The sequence below is a fragment of the Hemiscyllium ocellatum genome, chromosome 6 (genome assembly GCF_020745735.1).
Source record: "Hemiscyllium ocellatum isolate sHemOce1 chromosome 6, sHemOce1.pat.X.cur, whole genome shotgun sequence".
Taxonomy (NCBI): Eukaryota; Metazoa; Chordata; class Chondrichthyes; order Orectolobiformes; family Hemiscylliidae; genus Hemiscyllium; species Hemiscyllium ocellatum.
Window position 1 is genome coordinate 54,626,544 of NC_083406.1, and position 24,494 is coordinate 54,651,037.

Here is a 24,494-nt window from a genome sequence, read left to right on the forward strand (position 1 = left end):
GGCAGATCCTTGAGGCTATCTTCAATACTCGTCTGCATGAGAATAATGGCTGCCTTGCACAACACTGGGTGTCAGTAAGGTTTGGAGCTGGCAAAGGAACAAGGTACCAAGAACATGTTATTTGCAGCCGAATGCAGTGAAAAGTAGAAGAAAGCCCAATGCAGCATCAGCTGCTGCCTAGGATGCAAAGAATTTCTCTATTGCTGTAAGGAGCATCCCATCCAACATCCAATGATCACATCCAACAGTCATGCCTCCTGGACCTCACTTCCCAGCCAACCCACCCTAATCTCACTGTAACAAGGCAATCCTGTACAAATTGCCTTATTTATACACATTACTTACTAGTCCTTGTTAATTCATGTAACTATATTCAACAACAAGCAATTGAAAGGCAAGTTGTACATTTATAATTCATATATTGTGTATTTTATATTTTACATATTTATATGGGTACACATATTTGTTGACGAAACTGAGAAGCCTTGGGTAGATTCAATGACACCATTATTACAGGGACAAGTCAATGTTACTGATGCCAAGTGGGGAAGGGATGCACACACAAAGTATTTGGACATGTTCTTGAGAACAGAATATGTTTTTGACGTGATATTTAAATAACTAGTTAAATGCAATACATGTGAGACTTTTGTGAGATCATATGCTAAACATAAGAGTTCTGAGGAAGAGTCACTTAACCCAAAACATTAACTCTGATTTCTCTCCACACATGCCGCCAGACCTACTGAGCTTTTCCAGCAATTTCTGGTTTTGTTTCTCTTTTTTTAGTTATCTGAAGGTGTTATCACAAACAACCGAATGGCTTCTCCCTTACCGTAAAACCACTTTTCACCTGTTATCCACCACCACTAAATCACCCATGTTTCCAATTCACCAAATCACATACAAAGCCCATTAATGCAGACCACCAAAGGGAGAGGTAGGGAGAGAGGGATGGAGCTAAATCCAAATGGGATTGGAATAGGAGATAAGGTACTCCACTCCCTGTGGTGCATATCTTTCTCTAAAAGCATTGAGAGAATTGGTGAGTATTGCATGCTCCCATTGCAACAACATGCAGGCATGAATGTAGCTGTGGAAGAGGGGCAGACAGTCAGCAATTATGACCCCCTTCACTGCCCTCTGTGTGGGCCTATTAATAGCCAACTTGGTAGGGTCCATGAGCAGAATCACAAAGCAAGTCCACTAAATTGCCCACAACCTTCTACACAGGATGTCCAAAGGTCAGAAGTTTGGGCTAAAGTGCAATAAAAAGCACAACCAGAGATTTTTCTAATAACTAAAAAGGGAATTCAGCCATCCACACCTCAGACACAATCCTTTATGATGTAATTTGTGAAGCTAATCTCATGATGTCAGTTAATCTTTTCAGGAACTAGCTTTTCAGTCACCAATCACAGAGAGCAGGCAACATTGGAAAATTTTACAGGGAAAATGTTATGAGTGACAAATGTAAATCCAATGGGATAATATTTCCTCAAATGCACATGTGTTATTGTGTCCAATTCCTCTTGCTCCTAACCCTGTTACATGGTACATTCCCTTGTGGCTTCAGCAGCTCAGAGGCAGAATGCAAAACTGTTCAAACATTCCTGGTCAATGGCTGCTGAGTGTTGAAGCACGTTTTAAACAATTCTCCTTCTTTGGGAGGCAGCTTGCATTACTTACATTCTCTACTCCAGCAGAAGAGAAATTGTCTTTAGTGAATCAAGTGAACACTTGTGGCATTAGTTAACTTTACATCATTGTTTGGAGTTAGTGTCTGGCTCAACTGAAAGATTAAGTTTCTACAGAAGCATGCCCGCCTTGAGTAATAGCAACATTACTGGTAATGAGCACCGGCTGTCATACAGAAAGTGTCTTTCTAGTTCTGAAAGGGATACCTAATATGCATTCTGATGCAACAATGGCTTCATTCTTTGATGATGAGTATAAGTGCATCATTTCTTATACAGTCTGTGTTCCACTCATGAAGAATATGTTAGCCTGATTTAACTATAGAAGTTCGGTACTGATCAAATGTATCACGATGAACATCTCACATCAAATTGAACTTTCCAACTTCTCATAGAAACACCTATTCCGCAGATAGTTAACAAGAGGTCAGCATCTCCTCCTCCTGCTATTTCTATACAGACAAGAACAAAACATATTCATCATATATTTAAACCTGTATTATAATAGAAAGCAATTGTCCCTTCCACAGAGTGTTCAGTATTTATGTTTAAGAAGGCACTTGGCCTAGGCTGAGTGAACACTCAGTTCAACTGACCAAGCTTCAGAATTCCTCCAGTTTTTTTTATAGTATGATTTGTCTGTGATGACCTGGTATAATTATTTGGGAAAGGACTAACACACTCTAAACAGGCTTACTAATTTAAAATAACAGCAACATGGTTGACGATATCATTTCATCCATCATAGAGTCATAGAGATGTACAGCATGGAAACAACCCGTCCATGCTGACCAGATATCCCAACCCAATCTAGTCCCACCTGCCAGCACCCGGCCCATATCCCTCCAAACCCTTCCTATTTATATACCCATCCAAATGCCTCTTAACTGTTGCAATTGTACCAGCCTCCACCACATTCTCTGGCAGCTCATTCCATATATGTACCATCCTCTGAGTGAAAAAGTTGCTCTTTTATATCTTACCCCTCTCATCCTAAACCTATGCCCTCTAGTTCTGGACTCCCCAACCCCAGGGAAAAGACTTTGCCTATCCATGCCCCTCATAATTTTGTAAACCTCTATAATGTCACCCCTCAGTCTCCAACACTCCAGGGAAAACAGCCCCAGCCTGTTCAGCCTCTCCCTGTAGCTCAGATCCTCCAACCCTGGCAACATCCTTGTAAATCTTTTCTGAACCCTTTCAAGTTTCCGTTTGGATGGGAGAATTGCACGCAATATTCCAACAGTGGCCTAACCAATGTCCTGTAAGCTGCAACATGACCTCCCAACTCCTGTACTCAATACTCTGACCAATAAAGAAAAGCATACCAAACACCTTCTTCACTATCCTATCTACCTGCGTCCTCCACTTTCAAGGAGCTATGAACCTGCACTCCAAGGTCTCTTTGATCTTTCCATATTTGTTCATTTCACTATAGTCCATGTTTCTCTATTTATTTGTAACCAGAGAATCACTTCCAATGGTTTTTCCTTCTACTTCCACACTTTTACCTTTACAGCTCCAAGAATCTATCTTGGCCCCCTCCTTTTCTCTCATTTACGTGCTGCCCGCATTGAATTTGTTTAAAATCACAGTGTTGATTTTTCTATATATGTTGATGGTACTGAGCTTTACTTTATTACCACCTGTAACAATTTTATTACTGCTACCAAATCATCAGATCACTGAGCTGATATCCAGTAATGGGTGAGTAGAAATCTTCCCTGACTAAATAATGGGAAGTCTGAAGCCATTGTTCTTGGTCTCCACTCTAAACTCCTTTCTCGCCCAATTGACTCCATCATTCTCCCTGACAATAGTCTGGATAAGTTAAGCCAATCTGTTTGATTTGATTAGATTGATTATTGTTGCACATACCTAAGTACAGTAAAAAGTTTTGTTTTGTGAGCAGTAGAGGCAGATCATACCACGCAGAGTGCATAAGGGTAAATAGAACAGAATGAGGAAGGAGCACAAAGAGCGAGATCAAGATTTAAAATTTGAGCAGTTCATTCAGAACTTCAATAAAAGTAAGAAAGAAGCTGTTTTTGAATTTGTTCAGAGAGTCATAGAGATGTACAGCATGGAAACAGACTCTGGTCCATGCCAACCCGATATCCAAAGCCAATCTAGTCCCACCTGCCAGTACCCGGCCCATATCCTTCCAAACTCTTCCTATTCATATTCCCATCCAGATGTCTTTTAAATATTGCAATTGTACCAGCCTCCACTACTTCCTCTGGCAACTATTCCATGCATGCACCACCCTCTGCATGAAAAAGTTGCCCCTTAGGTCTCTTTTATATCTTTCCCCTCTCACTCTAAACCTATGCTCTCCAATTCTGGACTTGCCCACCCCAGAGAAAAGACTTTGTCTATTTACCCTATTCATGCTCCTCATAATTTTATAAATCTTTATAAGGTTACCCCTCAGCCTCTGACACTCCAGGGAACATAGCCCGAGCCTATTCAACCTCTCTCTATAGCTCAAATCCTCCAACCCTAGCAACATCCTTGTTAAAACTTTTCTGAACCCTTTCAAGTTTCACAACATTCTTCTGATAGGAAGAAGTGGCCTAAACAATGTCCTGTACATCCACAACATGACCTCCCAACTCCTGTACTCATACTCTGACTGATAAAGGAAAGCAAATGTCTTCTTTACTATCCTAACTACCTGCGATTCTACTTTGAAGGAGCTATGAACCTGCACTACAAGGTCTCTTTGTCAACAACACTATCTAGGACCTTGCCATTAAGTATATAAGTCCTGTTAAGATTTGCTTTCCTAATATGCAGCACCTCATATTTATCTAAATTAAACTCCATTTGCCACTCCTCTGCCCATTGGCCCATCTGATCAAGATCCCGTTGTAATCTGAGGTAATCTTAATGGCGGCACGGTGGCACAGTGGTTAGCACTGCTGCCTCACAGCGCCTGTAGACCCGGGTTCAATTCCCGACTCAGGCGACTGACTGTGTGGAGTTTGCACGTTCTCCCCGTGTCTGCGTGGGTTTCCTCCGGGTGCTCCGGTTTCCTCCCACAGTCCAAAGATGTGCGGGTCAGGTGAATTGGCCAAGCTAAATTGCCCGTAGTGTTAGGTAAGGGGTAATATGTAGGGGTATGGGTGGGTTGCGCTTCGGCGGGTCGGTGTGGACTTGTTGGGCCGAAGGGCCTGTTTCCACACTGTAAGTCTAATCTAATCTAATCTAATCTTCTTCACTGTCCACAACACCTCCAATTTTGGTGTCATCTGCAAACTTACTAACTCTACCTCTGATGCTCCCATCCAAACCATTTATATAAATCACAAAAAGTAGTGGACCCAGCACTGATCCTTGTGGCATTCCACTGGTCACAGGTCTTCAGTCTGAAAAAACAATCCTCCATTACCACCTTACATCTTCTACCTTCAAACCAGTTCTGTATCCAAATGGCTAGTTCTCCCTATATTCTGTGAGATCTAACCTTGCTAACCAGTCTACCATGGGGAACCTTGTCGAACACCTTACTGAAGTCCATATAGATCACGTCCACCACTCTGCCCTCATCAATCCTCTTTATTACTTCTTCAAAAAAGTTTGTGAGACCTGATTTCCCACGCACAAAACCATGTTGACTAACTCTAATCAGTCCTTGCCTTTCCAAATACATGTACATCCTGTCCTTCAGTAATCCCTTCAACAACTTGCCCACCACCGATATCAGGCTCCCTGGTCTATAGGCAAAGGTGAGGACTGCAGATGCTGGAGATCCTTGGATGCTGCCTGACCTGCTGTGCATTTCCAGCACCACTCTAATCTAGTCCCTGGCTATAGTTCCCTGGCTTGTCCTTACCACTTTTCTTAAATAGTGGCACCACATTAGCCAATCTCCAGTCTTCCGGCACATCACCTCTGACTATCGATGATGCAAATACCTCAGCTCAGGCCCTGCAAACACTTCTGTGGCTTCCCACAGAGTTTGAATGTACGCCTGATCAGGTCCTGGAGATTTATCCACCTTTATACATTTCAAGTCATCCAGCAGTTCCTCCTCTGTAATATTGACATTTTCAAGATGTCACCATCTATTTCCTACATTCTATATCTTCCATATCCTTTTGCACACACAAAGGTTGCTGTGCTGATTTTTGAGGAGCCCTATTCTCTCCCTAATTACCCTTTTGTCCTTAATAGACTTGTAAATACCCTTTGGATTCTACTTAACCCTGTTTGCCAAAGCTATCTCATGTCACCTTTTTGCCCTCTAGATTTCCCTCTTAAGTATACTCTGACTGCCTTTAAACTCTTCTAAGGATTCACTCGATCTAAACTGTCTATACCTGACATATGCTTCCTTCTTTTTGTTAACCAAACTCTCAATTTCTTTAGTCATCCAGCATTCCCTAAACCTACTAGCCTTTCCTTTCATACTAACAAGAATGTACTGTCTCTGGACTCTTGTTATCTCATTGCTTCCCATTTTCTAGCCATCCCTCTACCTGCGAACATCTGCCCCCAATTAGTTTTTGAAAGTTCTTGCCCAATACCATCAAAATTGGTCAATTTCCACTTCAACTATTAGATCTTGCCTATACTTTTCCATCACTATTTTAAAACTAGTAGAATTATGGTTGCTGGCCCCAAAGTGCTCCCCACTGACATCTCAGTCATCTGCTTTGCCTTATTTTCCAAGAGTAGGCCAAGTTTCGCAACTTCTCTAGTCGGTACATCCACATACTGAATCAGAAAATTTCTTGTACATGGTTAACAAATTCCTTTCCATCTAAACCCTTAACACTATGGCAATCCCAGTCTATATTTGGAAAGTTAAAATCCCCTGCCATAACCACCCTATGATTCTCACACATAACTGAGATCTCCTCACAAACTTGAATTTGAATTTGAATTGAATTTATTGTCACATGTACGGAGGCACACTGAAAAGCTTTGTCTTGCAAGCAATACAGGCAAATCACAGGATTAAGTAGAATAGTTAAGTAAATAATAGGTAAACAGTGGCAAAAACAAAAACACAGTTACAAGCAAATTTAAAGAGTTTGTGTGTCCATTCAGTATTCTAACAACAGTAGGGTAGAAACTGTTACCAAACTGGCTGGTGTGTGTGTTCAGGCTCCTCTACCTTGTCCCCAGTAGTAGAGGCTGTAGAAAAACATTGCCAGAGTGGGATGGATCTTTGAGAATGCTGACGGCCTTTCCTTGACAGCGGGCCTGGTAGATGGATTCTATAAATGGGACGTTGGCCTTTGTGATAGTCCGGGCTGGGTTCACCACTCTCTGTAACTGTCTCTGATCTTGAACGATACAGTTGCCATATCAGGTAGTGATACATCCAAATGGAATGCTATCGATGGCGCATCTATAAAAGTTGGCAAGGGTATTCACAGTCATGCTAAATTTCCTCAGCTGCCTGAGGAAGAAGAGATGTTGTTGGGCCTTTGTAACCACATGAAGAGTCCAAGAAAACTTGTTGTGGATGATCGTTCCTAGTAGCTTGACACTCACTATTCGTTCCACTTCTGTGCTGTTAATGTGTAGGGGGGCATGAGTAACATAATAAGTAACATAAAGTCAATAATGAGTTCCTTAGTTTTGCTGGCATAGAGAGCTAGGTTGTTCTCAGTGCAACATTTTTCCAGGTCTTCCACCTCCCATCTGTAGTCCGTTTCGTTGCCATTGGAGATTCAACTGACTAAGGTGGTGTCATCAGCAAACTTGTAAATGGCATTAGTCTGATAATTTGCTTCTCAATTTTCCTCTGACTATTATAGGGTCTATAATACAATCCCAATAAGGTCATCATCCCCTTTTTATTTCTCAGTTCCACCCAAATAACTTCCTTGGATATATTGTGGGCGGCACTGTGGCACAGTGGTTAGCACTGCTGCCTCACAGCGCCTGAGACCCGGGTTCAATTCCCGACTCAGGCGACTGACTGTGTGGAGTTTGCATGTTCTCCCCGTGTCTGCGTGGGTTTCCTCCGGGTGCTCCGGTTTCCTCCCACAGTCCAAAGATGTGCGGGTCAGGTGAATTGGCCATGCTAAATTGCCCGTAGTGTTAGGTAGGGGTAAATGTAGGGGTATGGTTGGGTTGCGCTTCGGCGGGTCGGTGTGGACTTGTTGGGCCGAAAGCCTGTTTCCACACTGTAAGTCTAATCTAAAAAATATCCTCCCTAAGGATGGCTGTAATGCTATCCCTTACCAAAAACGTCACTCCCCCTCCTCTCTTGCCTCCCTTTCTGTCCTTCCAGAGCATTTGTATCCTAGAACATTAAGCTGCCAGTCCTGTCCATTCCTGAGCCACGTCTCTGCAATAGCTATGATATCCCAGTCCCATATTTCTAACAATGCCTTAAGTTCAACTGCCTTCCCTGTTAGGGCTCTTTCATTGAAATAAATGCAGTTTAATTTATCCGTCCTACCTTGTTCTCTAGGAGAAAGTGAGGACTGCAAATGCTGAAGATCAGAGTCGAGACTGTGTTGCTGGAAAAGCTCAGCAGGTCAGGCAGCATCTGAGGAGCAGAAGAATTGTCCGAAACATCAATTCTTCTGGTCTTCGGATGCTGCCTGACCTGCTGTGCTTTTTCAGCAGCACACTCATGACTACCTTGTTCTCTGCTTTGTGCCTTCCTGCTCTCATTGTTTGACTCGTTTCCTTTCTCAATTGTATATTAGTCCCTTCCAATTCAGGTGCAATCTGTCCTTCTTGTACAGGTCACTTCTACCCCAGAAGAAATTTTAATAATCCAAAAATCTGAATCCCTCTTCCGTGCATCAGCTCCTCAGCCACGCATTCATCTGCTCTATCATCCTATTTCTACCCTCATTAGCTCGTAGCACTGGGAGTAATCCAGATATTACTACTCTTGAGGACCTCCTTTTTAAATTCCTGCCTAACTCCCTATAATATCTCTTCAGAATGCCATCCTTTTCCCTTCCTATATCATTGGTTCCAATGTGGGCAATGACCTCCTGTGCGCCCTCTCTCCCTTGAGAATATTCTGCACAGTCTCTGAGACATCCTTGATCCTGTCACTAGGGAGGTAACACATCATTCTGATTTTTCGCTGTCTGTGCCTCGGACTAGTCCCCTAACACAATCGATCTCTTGGAACCCTACATACTTCTCATTGCATTAGAGCCAGTCTCAATACCAGAAACTTGGCTGTTCGCCCTACATTCCTCTGAGAATCCATCACCCTCTACATTTCCAAAACGGCATACTTGTTTGAAATGGGGATAGCCACAGAAGACTCCTGCACTACCTGCCTACATCTTTTACCTTTCCTGGAGCTAATCTATGCGTCTGTAACTGCAGCTTTTATTCCTTCCTACAACTGCTGTCCAACACACACCCTTGCTCTTATAAATTCCTCATTGCCTCTAACTGTCACTCCAACCGATCCATTCAATCTGATAGGATTCGCAACCAACACCATTTCTTGCAGATAGAATCCTCAGTGACCCGTAAACTCTCCCTAAACCCCCACATCGGACAAGAAGAACATATCACTTTATTAAGGGCCATTTTTGCTTAATTTAATCAGCAGACCCAGAAAATAGCACTGTCTTATTTCTCTACAAAACAAGGCTCCAGGCTAACTTAATATGTACAGCTTATATTTTCAAGTTTAATCAAGAGACATATAATCAAGAAAGAACCCACTCTACTCACTATTGCAGACTCACAGCAAGGCCACACTTAAAACCATTCACTTATCTATTTCTGTGCTGTGACTTGTCCCAAACAGCTTCATCCAAGATCAGTTGTAAATCTCACTGTTTGTTAATTTTCCCAGACACACTCCGATGTCCAGTGATACATGAATTTAACAGCAAAGGCATTAACTGCACAGGTTCACTGCTGTGTCAGTTAGCAATGTGGGTTTCTTTCTCTCTCTCTCTCTCCTGCACAGATCATGTTCTTCTCGCTTTTATAAGTGCCATTATTTTGACTTTTTTTCCTCCAAAGTTACAAAACAATACAACAGCATATAAAACAGTAATTGCTGCTCCTGGAATTCAAGGAAATCATCTCCAACACTTAAAATACCTCAATAAAGGAGCAGCATGTTACAGCCAGAAATTTTTCCATCCATCATCCTGGATTACCCAGAATCCTTGTTGGTGTGTGTGTTTAAGATTTTGTATCTTCTGCCTAAGGAAAGAGGTTGGACGAGTTTATAACTGGGGTCGGAAGGGTTCTTGATTAAGTTGACTGCCTTCCTGAGGGAGCAAGAAATAAAGATGGAGTCAATGGATGGAAGGTTGGCTTGCATGATTGACTGGATTGTGTTCACAACTCTGTATAGTACCTATAGTCCCGGGCAGAGCAGTTGTCGTACCAAGCCATGATGCATTCACATAGAATGCTTTCTCTGGTGCATCTATAAAAAATGGTAAATTTGCAACCTCATTGTCATATTTAATCCTGTACGGAGTTTCTCACTGCTTATTTATGCCATCACAAAGATCACCTATTGCCAGCTCTGTGTCATTAACCATTAATGCCACACAAATGCCTGGCAAAGACCATCTCCATCAAGAGATAATATAACACTTCCCCTCGACATTTAATGACATTACCGTCACTGAATTGCCCATTACAAACATTCTGGGAGTTACCATTGACCAGAAACACTGGACTCGCCATATAAATACAGTGGCTGCAAGAGTATGTCAAATGCTGCAAATCTTACAGCAAGTAATTTACCCCAAAGCCTGTCTGCCTTCTACAAGACATGAGTGAGGAGGCGTGATGGAATACATCCTAGTTGCTTGAATGATTGCAGCTGCAACTAAGTCAGGAGGGGTGATACCATCCAGGACAAATCAGCCCACTTAACTGGATCACCACATTAACAAAAATCCACTTTCTCCACCACAGACTCTCCAAAGCAGCAATGTGTGCTATCTACAAGATGCACTGCAAACACTCACCAAGGTTCCAAGACCCCTTCCATCTAGAAGGACAAGGGCAGCAAATACATGGGAGCAACACACTTGCAAGTTCCTGTCCAAGCCATTCACCATCCTGACTTGGAAACATATTGACATTCTTTTGATGTGGCTAGTTCAAAATCCTGGAACTCCTAACACCAAATAGAAGAAGGTCAGTTAGCTGGAAAGATGGTTTTTGACATAGAGTGATATCAACAGTGTGGGTTCCATTTCTGCACCAGATGAGGTGATGTTGAATGTTTCACTTTTCATCCTCATCCCTTTCCGGAGGCATGTTGAACCTCAGGTTAAGCTCACCTTTCTCTCTAGTGAGAAAACAGCTCTATGGTCTGCTGGGACTGTGGCAATTTTACCATACCTTTGCATCAAAGAGACTGCAGCAGTTCAGGAAAGCAGCTCATCAGCGCCTTCTCATGGACAACTATAGATGGTCAAAATACTGCAAGACAAGCTAGCAATGCCCATGTCCCAGGAATAAGTAAAAAAACACTTGACACTTGATTCAGATCATATGATGCTTAAGCTTTGTTAATTCGAAACTCAAGTATTTCAATGCACACCTGGTAGTCTTTTATATAGTACCCTCCATAAACTCAAGTCTACCCAAAACTCTACTGACCATTTTTAAGTCACAGCAAAGACTGTTTCCAAATCATCCCTGTGCTGACTGACCTACAAGTTCCCAATCAAACAACATTTTAATTTTAAAATGATAATTTTTGTTTTTAATTCCACCTGTGGCCTTGTTATTCCTTATCTTTGTAATTTCATCAGAGCTATGGTCTAGAAGAAGGGTAATTAAATACTCCTGAGGAGAAAGGCAATGTGGCTGTTGTGAAAGCTCTTTTAATTTATGTGTGCTTGTCTAATGCCCATTATACCAGATTTATACTTTAAAAACCAAATACAGTGCTTTTGAACACAAAATGAACACATTGTCATAGAGTCTTAGGGATGTACAGCACGGAACCAGACCTTTCAGTCCAACTTGCCCATGCCAACCAGATATTCCAATGTAATCTAGTCTCATTTGCTAACACTTGGCCCATATCCCTCTAAACGCTTCCTATTGATATACCCATCCAGATGCTTTTTAAATGTTGTAATTGCACCAGCCTACACCATTTCCTCTGGCAGCTCATTACGTACACGTTTCACCCGCTATGTGAAAAAGTTGCCCCTTAGGTCCTATTCCTGTCTCACCCTAAACCTATGCTCTCTAGTCCTGGACTCCCCCACCACTTTGTCTATTTATCCTATCCATGCCCCTCATGATCTTATAATTTGGAGATGGCGGTGTTGGACTGGGGTGTACAAAGTTAATAATCATACAACACCAGGTTATAGTCCAACAGGTTTAATTGGAAGCACAATAGCTTTCGGAGCGACACTCCTTCATCAGGTGATAGTGGAGGGCTCGATTCGAGCACAGAATTTAAAGCAAAAAATTTACAGTGTGATGTAACTGAAATTATACATTGAAAAATTGATTGTCTGTTAAGCCTTCATCTGTTAGAATACAGTGATAGTTTCACTTCTTTCATTTGTAAATCACAAAACCTTTTTAAAAAAATGTTGCATTCTCGGGTTAGCTGTTAACAATGGTGATAGCGAGATAATATGTTGAAGGTGTTAGCCCCCCCTGTGTTCTCTGTCTATGCCATGATGTTTAGATTGATTCTAATCTAAAAAGTGAGATAATGGAGTTTTACATAATTTCATGCAGTTTTTGAGCTCAGAGTTCTACATGAATGCATGCAGTTTTTGAGCAAAGTATAATGTAACTCTGCAAGTACAAATTCGCCCCACAAAATATATGTGTGCATGTGGGTCTTTGTCTGTCTATGTGTGTGTCTGGGGTGGGGGTTGTGAGTGTGAGAAAATGTGTGTGTGTGTGTGTGTGTGTGTGTGTGTACGTGTGTGTGTGTGTGTAATGAGTGCAGAGTGTCTTAAGTCTGTGAGGGGGTGCATGTGTGAGTGTGGGAGTGTGGGTGTCTATAAGGGTGTGTGTACCTGTGTCCATGTGTATCTGAGAGTGTGTGTGTGTGTAGGAATATCTGTGTACATGTGTAGTGCAATGGTGATCACCTGTAATGTGACATGAACCCAAGGTCCCAGTTGACGCCCTCCCTATGGGTACCGAACTTAGCTATCAGCCTCTGCTCGGCCACTTTCCTCTGCTGCCTGTCCCGAAGTGATTTTATAAACCTCTATAAGGTCACCCTTCAGTCTTCGATGCTCCAGGGAAAACAGCCCCAGCCTATTTAACCTGTCTCCAGAGATCCTCCAACCCCGGCAACATCCTTGTAAATCTTTTCTGAACCCTTTAAAGTTTCCCAACATCCTTCCGATAGGAAGGAGGCCAGAACTGCACAAGTATTCCAAAAGTTGCTTAACCAACCTCCTGTACAGCTACAACATGACGTCCGAACTCCTGTACTCAATACTCTGACCAATAAAGGAAAGCATAGCAAACACCTTCTTCACTATCCTATCTACCTGTGACTCCACTTTCAAGGAGCTATGAACCTGCACTCCAAGGTCTCTTTGTTCAGCAACACTCCCTAGGACCTTACCATTAAGCGTATAAGTCCTGCTAAGATTTGCTTTCCCAAAATGCAGCACCTCGCATTTATCTGAATTAAACTTCATCTGCCACGCCTCAGCCCATTGGCGCATCTGATCAAGATCTCGCTGTAAGCTGAGGTAACCTTCTTCATCGTCCACTACACCTCCAATTTTGGTGTCAACTTGCAAACTTACTAACTATACCTCTTATGCTCACATCCAGATCATTTATATAAATGACAAAAGTCGTGGATCCAGCACCAATCCTTGTGGCACTCCACTGGTCACAGGCCTCCAGTCTGAAAAACAACCCTCCATCACCACCTTTGTCTTCTACCTTTGAACTAGTTCTGTATCCAAATGGCTAGTTGTCCCTGTATTACACGAGATCTTACCTTGCTAACTAGACTCCCATGGGGAACCATGTCAAATGCCTTACTAAAGTCCATATAGATCATGTCATCAATCTTCTTTGTTATTTTTTTAAAAAGCTCAATCAAGTTTGTGAGACATGATTTCCCACGCACAAAGCCATTTTGACTATTCCTAATCAGTCTTTGCTTTTCCTAATGCATGTAAATCCTGTCCCTCAGAATTCCCTCAAACACCTTGCCCACCGCTGATGTCAGGCTCACCAGTCATAATTCTCTGGTTTGCCCTTACATCTTTCTTAATTAATGGTACCACGTTAGCCAATCTTCAGTCTTCTAGCACCTCACCTGTGACTATCGATAGTACAAATATCTCAGTAAGGGGCTCAGCAATCACTTCCCTAGCTTCCCACAGAATTCTTGAATCCACCTGATCAGGTCCTGGGGGTTTATCCACCTTTATTCAGCACTTCCTCCTCTGTAATATGAACATTCTTATACATGTCCACTCATACATGTCCCCCCTCACTCCCTTTTACTCTAATGAAAGCAACTCCAGTCTGCCCAATCTATCTTCATAACTCACTCTCCAGGAAAGGCAATATTCTGGTAAAACTCCCCTGCATGTTCTCCAGTGCAATCACTTCTCTCCTACAAAATCCTCATACAGCTGTAATCTATCCAACTTTCCGGCATAACCTTCCTGCTCTAAAAAGTCTATGCCTCAACTAATAAAGGCAAGTATACAATATGCCTTCTTCACCACTTTATCTATGTAGCCCTCAATCTTCAGGGACCGATGGACATGCACACCCAAGATACCTCCGATCCCCAGTTTTTCCAAGATCCTACCATTCATTATGTATCCACTCACCTTATTTATCCTGCCCAAGTGCATCACCTCACATTCATCTTGTTTGTATTACATTTGCCCCTGGTAAGCCAATGTGATCAGCCCACCTACATCTTACTGTAATCCACAGCAATCCTCCACACTATTTATCACTCTATCGATTCTCACATAATTTGAGAATTTACTGAATAACCAGTCTACATTCAAGTCTATATTCATTCACATAAACCACAAACTGCAAGGGGTCCAACATGGATCCCTGCAGAACCCTATTGGACATAGACCTCCAGTCACAAAATCAGTCTTGGACCACCAATTTCTTCTACCTGCTATTCAGCTAATTCTGAATCTAATTTTCCAACATTTCTTGGATTCCACTGTCTCTTACATTTTGCTATAAGTGCAGAACTTAATCAAAAGTTTTGCTGTCCAAGTAAACTATGACAAAAATATTGTTCTCATCTACACATTTCGTCACCTCTTTGAAAAATTCAGTCAAGTAGATCAGACATGACCTCCCCTTAACAAAACCATTCTGACTGTTCTTATTAATCCTTGCCACTTTCAAGTGCAAATTAATTCTGTCCCTCAAAATTATTTCCAGTAGTTTCCTCCCACCAAGATTAGGCTGACTGGCTAGTAGTTTCCTTGTTAATCCCTTGCTCACTTCTTGAATTGGCTGTTGCCACATTGGCTTTTTTTCAGTCATTTGACATCTCTCCTATGGTCAGGAGGAGTTGAAAATTATTGTTGTTCTAATACAGCCACTGTAAGGTTTTTGTCTATGGGTAATAATATGAGTGATCGTCATTTTGAAATCTATCTGTGAAGTGGGGCATTGGTAGGTCACTTGAGCTTGGTCCATCATTCAATAAGATCATAGCTGACCTGAAAACTTCATATTGCCATCAACATCTGATAACGTTTCACCCCTTTGCTTATCATGAATCTATGTACCTCGGCCTTAAAAAAGACATAAAGGCTCTGCTTTCACTGCCTTGTGAATTATAAAGACTTGCAACTGCTGTGAGAACATTCATTTCATCTCTGTCTTAAATGATTTTCAAATAGTGTTATCTAGTTCTAGATTCTTCCACAATAAGAAGTGTTCTCTCCATATTCATCCAGCCAAGACCCCACAGAATCTTATTTACTTCAATGAAGTTGACTCTTTTGATTCTAAACTCAAGTGGATTTAAGCCTAGCCTCTCTAACCTTTCATTAAATATTAAATTAGCATTAAATGTGAAACTGCCCATTCCATGTACAAAATATCCAGGTAACCGTCATAAATCATTGGGGCAGGTGATTAAGCAAATCAGGGAGAGAATAATGGAAGCTGAAAATGTGTTGCTGGTTAAAGCACAGCAGGTTAGGCAGCATCCAAGGAACAGGAAATTCGACGTTTCGGGCATAAGCCCTTCATCAGGAATGAGGAGAGTGTGCCAGGCAGGCTAAGATAAAAGATAGGGTGGAGGGACTTGGGGGAGGGGCGATGGAGATGTGATAGGTGGAAGGAGGTCAAGGTGAGGGTGATAGGCCGGAGTGGGGTGGGGGCGGAGAGGTCAGGAAGAAGATTGCAGGTTAGGAGGGCGGTGCTGAATTGAGGGAACCATCTGAGACAAGGTGGGGGGAGGGGAAATGAGGAAACTGGAGAAATCTGAGTTCATTCCTTGTGGTTGGAGGGTTCCCAGGCGGAAGATGAGGCACTCCTCCTCCAGCCATCGTGTTGTTATGTTCTGCCGCTGGAGGAGTCCAAGGACCTGCATGTCCTCGGTGGAGTGGGAGGGAGAGTTAAAGTGTTGAGCCACGGGGTGGTTGGGTTGGTTGGTCCGGGCATCCCAGAGGTGTTCTCTGAAGCGTTCTGCAAGTAAGCGGCCCGTCTCCCCAATATAGAGGAGGCCACATCGGGTGCAGCGGATGCAATAGGTGATGTGTGTGGAGGTACAGGTGAACTTGTGGTGGATATGGAAGGATCCCTTGGGGCCTTGGAGGGAAGTGAGGGAGGAGGTGTGGGTGCAAGTTTTACATTTCCTGCGGTTGCAGGGGAAGGTGCCGGGAGTGGAGGTTGGGTTGGTGGGGGGTGTGGACCTGACAAGGGAGTCACGAAGGGAGTGGTCTTTGCGGAACGCTGATAGGGGAGGGGAGGGAAATATATCCCTGGTGGTGGGGTCCGTTTGGAGGTGGCGGAAATGACGGCGGATGATACGTTGTATACGGAGGTTGGTGGGATGGTAGGTGAGAACCAGTGGGGTTCTGTCTTGGTGGCGGTTGGAGGAGCGGGGCTCAAGGGCGGAGGAGCGGGAAGTGGAGGAGATGCGGTGGAGGGCATCGTCGATCACGTCTGGGGGGAATCTGCGGTCCTTGAAGAAGGAGGCCATCTGGGCTGTGCGGTGTTGGAACTGGCCCTCCTGGGAGCAGATGCGGCGGAGATGAAGGAATTGGGAATATGGGATGGAGTTTTTACAGGGGGCAGGGTGGGAGGAGGTGTGGGAGTCAGTCGGTTTATAGTAGATGTCTGTGTTGAGTCGGTCGCCCGAGATAGAAATGGAAAGGTCTAGGAAGGGGAGGGAGGAGTCTGAACTCCCACAGCTACCTGGACTACACCTCCTTCAAAGACCGCAGATTCCCCCCAGACGTGATCGACGATGCCCTCCACTGCATCTCCTCCACTTCCCGCTTAGAGCTTGGATTAGAAAATATAATTACAATGTTGTAGCTATTAGAGACTTGGTTTACTCAAGTCTGGCAGCTTAACCTTCTGGCATTTAGATGTTTCAGGCATGGTGGAGAGAGATGTAAAAGAGGTGGAGGAGTTACATTACTGATCAGGGAGAATATGACAGCTGCACTGAGGGAGGACACTTTGAGTGCTTATACAGAGAGGCCATATGGATAGAAGTAAGGAATACGAAAGATGCAATCACTTTGATGGAATTGTCCTACAGACTTCCCAACAGCTAAATGATGATAGAGGAACAGATATGCGGACAGATAATGGAAAACATGTGAAACCAACAGGGTTATTGTCGTGTGGTAGGTGAGTTTAAGTTCCTCAAAACTGACTGGAACTCGTTCAGTGCCAGGAGCTTGAATTTGGGAGAATTTGTAAGGTGTGTACAGGATGATTTGTTGAAACAACACATAAATAGTCCAGCTAGGGCTGGTATTGGGGAATGAGCCTGCCCAGATGATCAATGTTTCAGTGGTGGAGCATTTCGGGAATAGTGATCATTATTCTGTGAGTTTTAAGTAAATTATAGATAAAGCTAAGAGTAGTTCTTGGGTAAAAGTACTAAGTTTAGGGAAGGCTAACAATATTAGGCAGGAATGGGTGAATGTTGGAGTGGCTGTTTGAGGGCAAATTCACATCTGGCATGTGAGGATCTTTTTAAGGTCATTTGATTCGAGTTCAGGATTGACATATTCTTGTGAAAATGAAGGATAAGGAGGTAAGATTTGGGAACCTTGGATGACAAGAGAAATTGACAGCTTAGTCAGAAAGAGAAAGGAGGCATACGTAAGGTTTAGGAAACTGAAGACAAACTGACCCCTTGAAGAATATAATGATCACAAGAAAGAAGTCAAATTCAGGGGGCTAAATGGGGCCATGAAATGTCTTTAACAAAAAGGGTCAAGGAAAATGCAAGCACATTTTATTCATATATAAAGAACAAGAAAGTAGCTAGGGAAGGGATACATCCAATCAAGGACAAAGAAAGAAATATATGTGGAGCTAGAGGAATTGGGTGTGGTCCTTACCAAATACTTTCCACTAGTATTCACAAAGAAGAAGGACATGGTGGATAGTAAGTCTTGAGAGGGCATATCTAGGGTATGTCAATACAAAATGGAGTGTTGGGTATTTGAAAAGCATTAAAGTAGACATGTAGCCTGGACCTGATGAATTTCTCCCAGTATGTTGAGAAAATCAGATGAGAAATAGCTGGGCCCTTGTATGAAGTCTTTGTATCCTTTTTAGTCACTGGAAAAGGTCTCTAAGGATTGGAGAATAGCAAACATTGTTCCTTTATTTAGATGAGCAACAGGATTAATCTAAGAAATTAAAGACCAGTGAACCATATGTCAGTGGTAGGGAAATATTTTAAGAAGTTGAAAAATGTGGTGCTGGAAAAACACAGCAGGCCAGGCAGCATCCGAGGAGCAGGAGAATCGATGTTTCGGGCATAAGTCCTTCTTCAGGAATTCCTGAAGAGGACACCACCAGATATAGATAGAGTAGAGACTTGGATGGAGAAATGGCATATGCAATTTAAACTGGACAAATGCAAGGTGATGCATTTTGGCAAGTCTAATGCAGGAGGATGGTATATTGTAAATGGCAGAATCCTTAGTTCACTGTCCACCAAAACTGCACCAACACTTGATGCCTTTCTACACTAAGGTCCTTTTGCTTTTATGTGGTCTGTATCCCTCTATCCTTTACCTATTCATGTACCTGTCAAGATGCCTCTTAAACATTACTTTTGTATCTGCTGTGACAGCTCCCCTATCAGTACATTCCAGGCACTTACACTCTCTGTATAAAAATCTTGCCTTTCACATCTCCTTTCAACATTCCTTCTTTTATCTTAAACCTATGTCCCCATATAATTGACATTTCTTCAGTCAAAAAGACTCTGCCTATCTATTCCATCTGTGTCTCTTACAATTTTGTAAACTTCACTCAGCTCACCCTCAGCCTCCAATGTTCAAGTGGAAACAAAACAAGCTTATTCAATCTATTCACATAGCTAATACCCTTCAAACCAGGGGCTATCCTGGTAAGTCTTTTCTGTACCCTCTCCAAAGCATCCACATCCTATAGGAAGTGGCAACCAGAGTTGTACAAAATACAAAACTGGAATTTTAGAAGAACAGTAAGGTCCCCTTTTTCACCAAATTCCCACCAAGTTGCATTGATCATAAAATCCTTACAGTGTAGAAGCAGGTCATTTTGCCCATCAAATCCACACCAAACCTTTGAAGTGCATCCCATCCAGAATCACCCCATCTGGCATGGCGGCTCAGGGGTTAGCGCTGCTGCCTCACAGCACCAGGATCCTGGGTTCAAATCCAGCCTTGGGTCCCTGTCTGTGTGGAGTTTGCACATTCTCCCTGTGCCTGCATGGGTTTCCTCCCACAAGTCCAAAGATGTGCAAGTTAGGTGAATTGTCCTTCGTATTCAGGGATGTGTAGGTTAGATGCATTGGTCAGGGGTAAAATGTAGTGGAATGGACCTGGGTGAGTTACTCTTCGGAGGGATTGGTGTGGACTTGTTGGACTGAACGGCCTGTTTCCACACTGTAGGGATTCTATGATATCCCTGTAACTCTGCATTTCATGTGGCTAATCTACCTAGCCTACACATTCCTGGGCACTATTGGCAATTTATCATGGCTAATACACCTAACATGCACTTACTTTGACTGTGGAAGGAAACCTATGCAGCTACAAGGAGATTGTGCAAACTCCAGACAAACAATCACCTGAGGGTGGAATGGGACCTGGGTCCCTGATGTTGTGAGACACCAATACCGACTGTCATGCCACCAACACCTTGATTTATGTATTCTGATTTAGCTGAGAACAAGTACAGAAAAAAAAGTTTATTTTGTACTGTAATCCAAAATAATGCAAGTCTTCCATTCCCTTAGTAATCCATAACTCCTACAGGCTTTAATATTTACATTTTGTAACATGATTTTTCATGATTTATTCATCCCTTTGTACTGTGCTCAGCCATTGTCATGACATGCTTTTGGGTCTATCACCCTGCCCTCATCAACCTTCCTGGTCACATCATCAAAGAAAAAATTTGTGAGGCATGATCTCCCACACACAATGCCAGGCTGACATTCCTAATCAAAACTTGTCTTTCCAAATGCATGTTTATCTTCTCTCTCAGAATCTTCTCAACTAAATTGCCTACCATACATGTTTACCTTACTGGTAAATAATTCGTAGGATTTTCTTTGCAGCCCTTCTTGAATAAGGTCACAATATTAACTACCCTCCAGTCTTCTGAGACCTCATCTATGCCTAATGATGATGTAAAAATATCACCCATGGGCCCTGCAAGTTCTTCGCGAGCCTCTCGCAGTGTTCTTGGATACATCTGGTCAGGATCAGGAGATTTATCCACCTTCATATGTTCTAATATATCCAACACCCCCTCTACTGAAGTAGTGACTGTCTGCAAGATATCAGCACTAACTTCCCCCAAGTTCCCAAGTGTCCATGTCTTTCTCCGCCTATAGACATTCATTTAGTATATAATACTACTATCGAATGTTCACTTATGATTTCAACAAGATAGGCAGTAGCCAAATGCCCTTGCTACCAGTATACATTTGCAAATAGTAGAACTCTTTCATACAGTGGCAGTGTCTCTATCTTTGGGCCAGAAGGCCTGAATTTAAGTCCTTTTATTCTGAAGATGTGTCATACCATGTCTAAGCAAATTGATTTTACCAACCTACAGTTGTAAATTAGTTATTTTGCATAATCTTAGTCTATTGTAATATTATATTAATCTCTCCACAAAGTTATAAATATTCTAATCACCAATTAAAAATCAGTCAATTTCAGTCTTGAATATACTATATGATCCAGCTGGTCTCTGTTGTAAATAATTCCGCAAATTGACTACTCTCTGAGAGAAGAAATTCCTCCATATCTCTGTTTCAAATGTGAGAACCCTGATTCTGACATTAAGCCCTCAGGTCCTGGATGCTCCCTCAAGTGGAAGCAATCTTTCCTCATTTACCCTGTCAAATCCCCTAAGAACTTTGTATGTCGCTTGTATTTCTATTAAACTGCAATGAGTACAAGTCCACCCCACTCAACTTTTTCTCCTAAGACAATCATTCTGTGCCTTTATTCAGCCCTGTGAACCTCTTCTGGAGTGTTCCACTCCCAGTATATGTTTTAGATAAAGGGCCCAAAACTGTTTATATTATTCCAGCAGTAGACTGACAAATGTCTTGTTTAGTTTTAGTAAGACTTTGTCCTTTTATAGTCAATTTCCTTTGAATTAAAAACAAACATACCATTTGCTTACCCTATTACCTGCTGAATGTGTATGCTAGCACTTTGTGATTCATTGTCAATGATTTCCAAATCCTTCTGAGTTGTAGTTTTCTTCAGTCGTTTTCTGATTAAACAATATTTAGCTCCTCTAATCTTCCTGCCAAACTGAATAACTTCACCTGTTTCTTTGTCACCTGAAAACTTCATTTTCCTCATCCAAGTCTATGTAAATTCTAAATATATATTCCTACAGGAAGTACATCAATAAAAAAAAGCTGACTTATTTGTGTTGCTGACATTTAAGAAAAAAAGACCTTTCACCTCGCTCTAATCCTCATTTCTTAAGTAGTAAGTAGCAATACATCTAATGCCCCACCAAATTTTGAACTGATGCTAATGCTTAGTTTCTTTCTCTTTCAGCATACATACAGGTCTGTAGAGGTCTCATGATTACTGCTGTTTGTCTAGGATTTTTTGGTTTCATAATTTCATTGGTGGGGATGAAATGTACAAGAATTGGAGGCTCAGAAAGGATGAAAGGAAGAATTGCTGTATGTGCAGGAGTTCTTTTCATTTTCTCTGGTAAGGATGATCACAGGTGTGTAAGAAGACTATATCCAATTCTCCGCGGGTTTCAGTTCACACTGTACTTGGAAAACAATTTCAAAAAAAAAACTATTTGTTACACATTCCCATGTACTTTGAGAAGATAATGAAAGGCCTTTTTATTTTAATGATGTCCTAAGCAGATCTGGCAGCATCTGTAGAGAGAGGAACATAATTAACAAATTAGTTCTGTGAATGTTTATCTAAAAAGTTACTTCTTGAACATATATAGTTAAATATTAAATGAGGAAATTGTCCTCCAGATTATCCCGCTCCTTCACAAGCTTTGTTATAATAGTATTCCACTAAGAGTTGCCAGTCACATAAATTGAAGTTTATGACATTGTGTTGCTGAGTCATTTGGTCATCAGTAAAGGCACCAGAAGATGATAGGGCTTCCATATCAACAGAAAATGACACGAAATAATTACTGAAAACAATCTCTGTGGTTCTGAGCATTTCCCTTGATAAAGGTAGGCATTTTATCTGAACACAAAAAGAATCTGCAACAAGGTAGATTAACTAATGGCATCAATAGAGATAAATGGTTTTGCTTTAGTTACAATTACACAGAACATAGTTGCAAACAGAACAAGGTTAAAAAGGACAGACAGATTGGCACAGGAGGAAGGGGGGCTCTTGAGTAAAAGATAACACAAGAACATTAGAGAGAAAGGATTTGATCTCATGAAACAGAATGAATAAGTTAGACAAATCAAATTGACAAGAGTGGTTTAGAAGAATGCTTTTGTGACAACTTCTTGGAACAATACACTGAGCAAATGTTATGGGTGGCTCAATGATTAGCACTGCTGCCTCACAGCATCAGGGACCTAGGTTCGATTCTCACCTCGGTTGACTGTCTGTGTGGAGTTTGCACACAGACAGTCCAGTGTCTGCATGGATTTCATCTGGGTGCTCTGGTTTCCTCCCATAATTCAAGGATGTGCTAGTCAGGTGAATTGGCCATGCTAATTTTCCCACAGTGTTAGGTGCATTAGTCAGGGGTGAATGTAGAGGAATGGGTCTGGGTGGGTTACTCTTCAGAGGGTTGGTGTGGAAATGTTGGGCTGAAGGGCCTATTTCCATACTGTAGGGAATCTAATCTTATCTTTTGCATAGTGCCTTGATCAAATGCCTCTGCTGATTTCCCTTCATCTGTCTTATTGGTTACATTCTCAAACTAACCAATTTGTTCAACAAGATTTCACTTCGGAAAAGCCTTATTGACTTGTTCTACTCATGTTCTTTTAGTCTTGGTGCATTGCTAAGACTTTTCAGTAATAGATTTCAACATTTTTCCAAATGTTGATGTTCAGCAAGCAAGCCTTTAGTGCTTTGTTTTCTCTTCCCTTCCCTTTAGCTATCTGTTTGAGAATCCTGTTTGATGAATGTTATTTCCTTCTATACTTTTTCACAGTTTATATTGATTGCCTTAATTTCCTCACTCTTTCTAGCCCCTAAGTTATTACAACTTCTGTCTTGTATTAAGAATCAGATGCAAAATATCTATTCAATGTTTGTTATTTCCTCATTCTCCATGATAATTTCTCCTATACCTACACGTAAGGAACAAACATTTACTTTATCTATTTCTATTTTACATTTTTATAAAAACTATTGTGATGATTGTAATATTATTGACTCTTCTACTTATTTTCAACTAAAATATTTTTAGCTTCATGAGTTTTTGTTTGTTAATGGAAAGTACTTTCTGTTCAACATTTTGAATGATTTCTTTAAATACGTCGGACTATCCATTTAACACCAGACCTTTTTGCATTCTTACTCCATCAATCTTGGTCTGTTTTCCCCTTATATCTGTAATTGGCTTTGTTGAAGTTGACGATTCCTCGTTGTAATTGCAATATGTCACTTTCAAACTTCACAAGGAATTCAATTAATTTTTGATCACTATTTCCTTCTATAGATTTCACTATGACATTGCTAATTAACTCAGCTTTATTGCACAGTACTAAATTGGAAATTGCTTTATTCCTAGTTGTTTGATTAGATTCCCTATAGTTTGGAAACAGGCCCCTTCAGCCCAACTAATCCACACTGACCCTCTGAAGAGTAACCACACAGACTTATTCCCCTGCATTTACACTCAGACACGGGGAGAATGTGTAAACTCCACACAGATATTCACCCGAGGCGGGAATCGAATCTAGGTCTCTCATGCTGTGAGGCAGCAATGCAAACCATGCCACCCATAGCAATGATGAACGCAAACCCTACAAGTGCGAACCTGCCACTTGAGAACCTCAATGCCACATCTGGTCAGTGTGTGGTGTCAATAAAGTATGTTAATAGACAGGAAGTGTGTGGTGACCATAAATGGGTCAGTTTCAAGTTGGCAGACAGGGAATAGTAGACATCACAAAGCTCAATGCTGGAGCCT

The 24,494-nt window shown here is 41.8% G+C and overlaps 1 protein-coding gene across 1 annotated transcript in view; it reads left to right on the forward strand.

The window, feature by feature from the left end:
- Positions 1-24,494, forward strand: part of cldn10a (claudin 10a) — a 57,687-nt gene that overhangs the window by 16,188 nt on the left and 17,005 nt on the right. Inside the window, exon 2 of the mRNA XM_060826584.1 lies at positions 21,905-22,066. Within this exon, the coding sequence (XP_060682567.1) occupies positions 21,905-22,066 (162 nt within the window). The remainder of the gene's footprint in view (positions 1-21,904; positions 22,067-24,494) is intronic.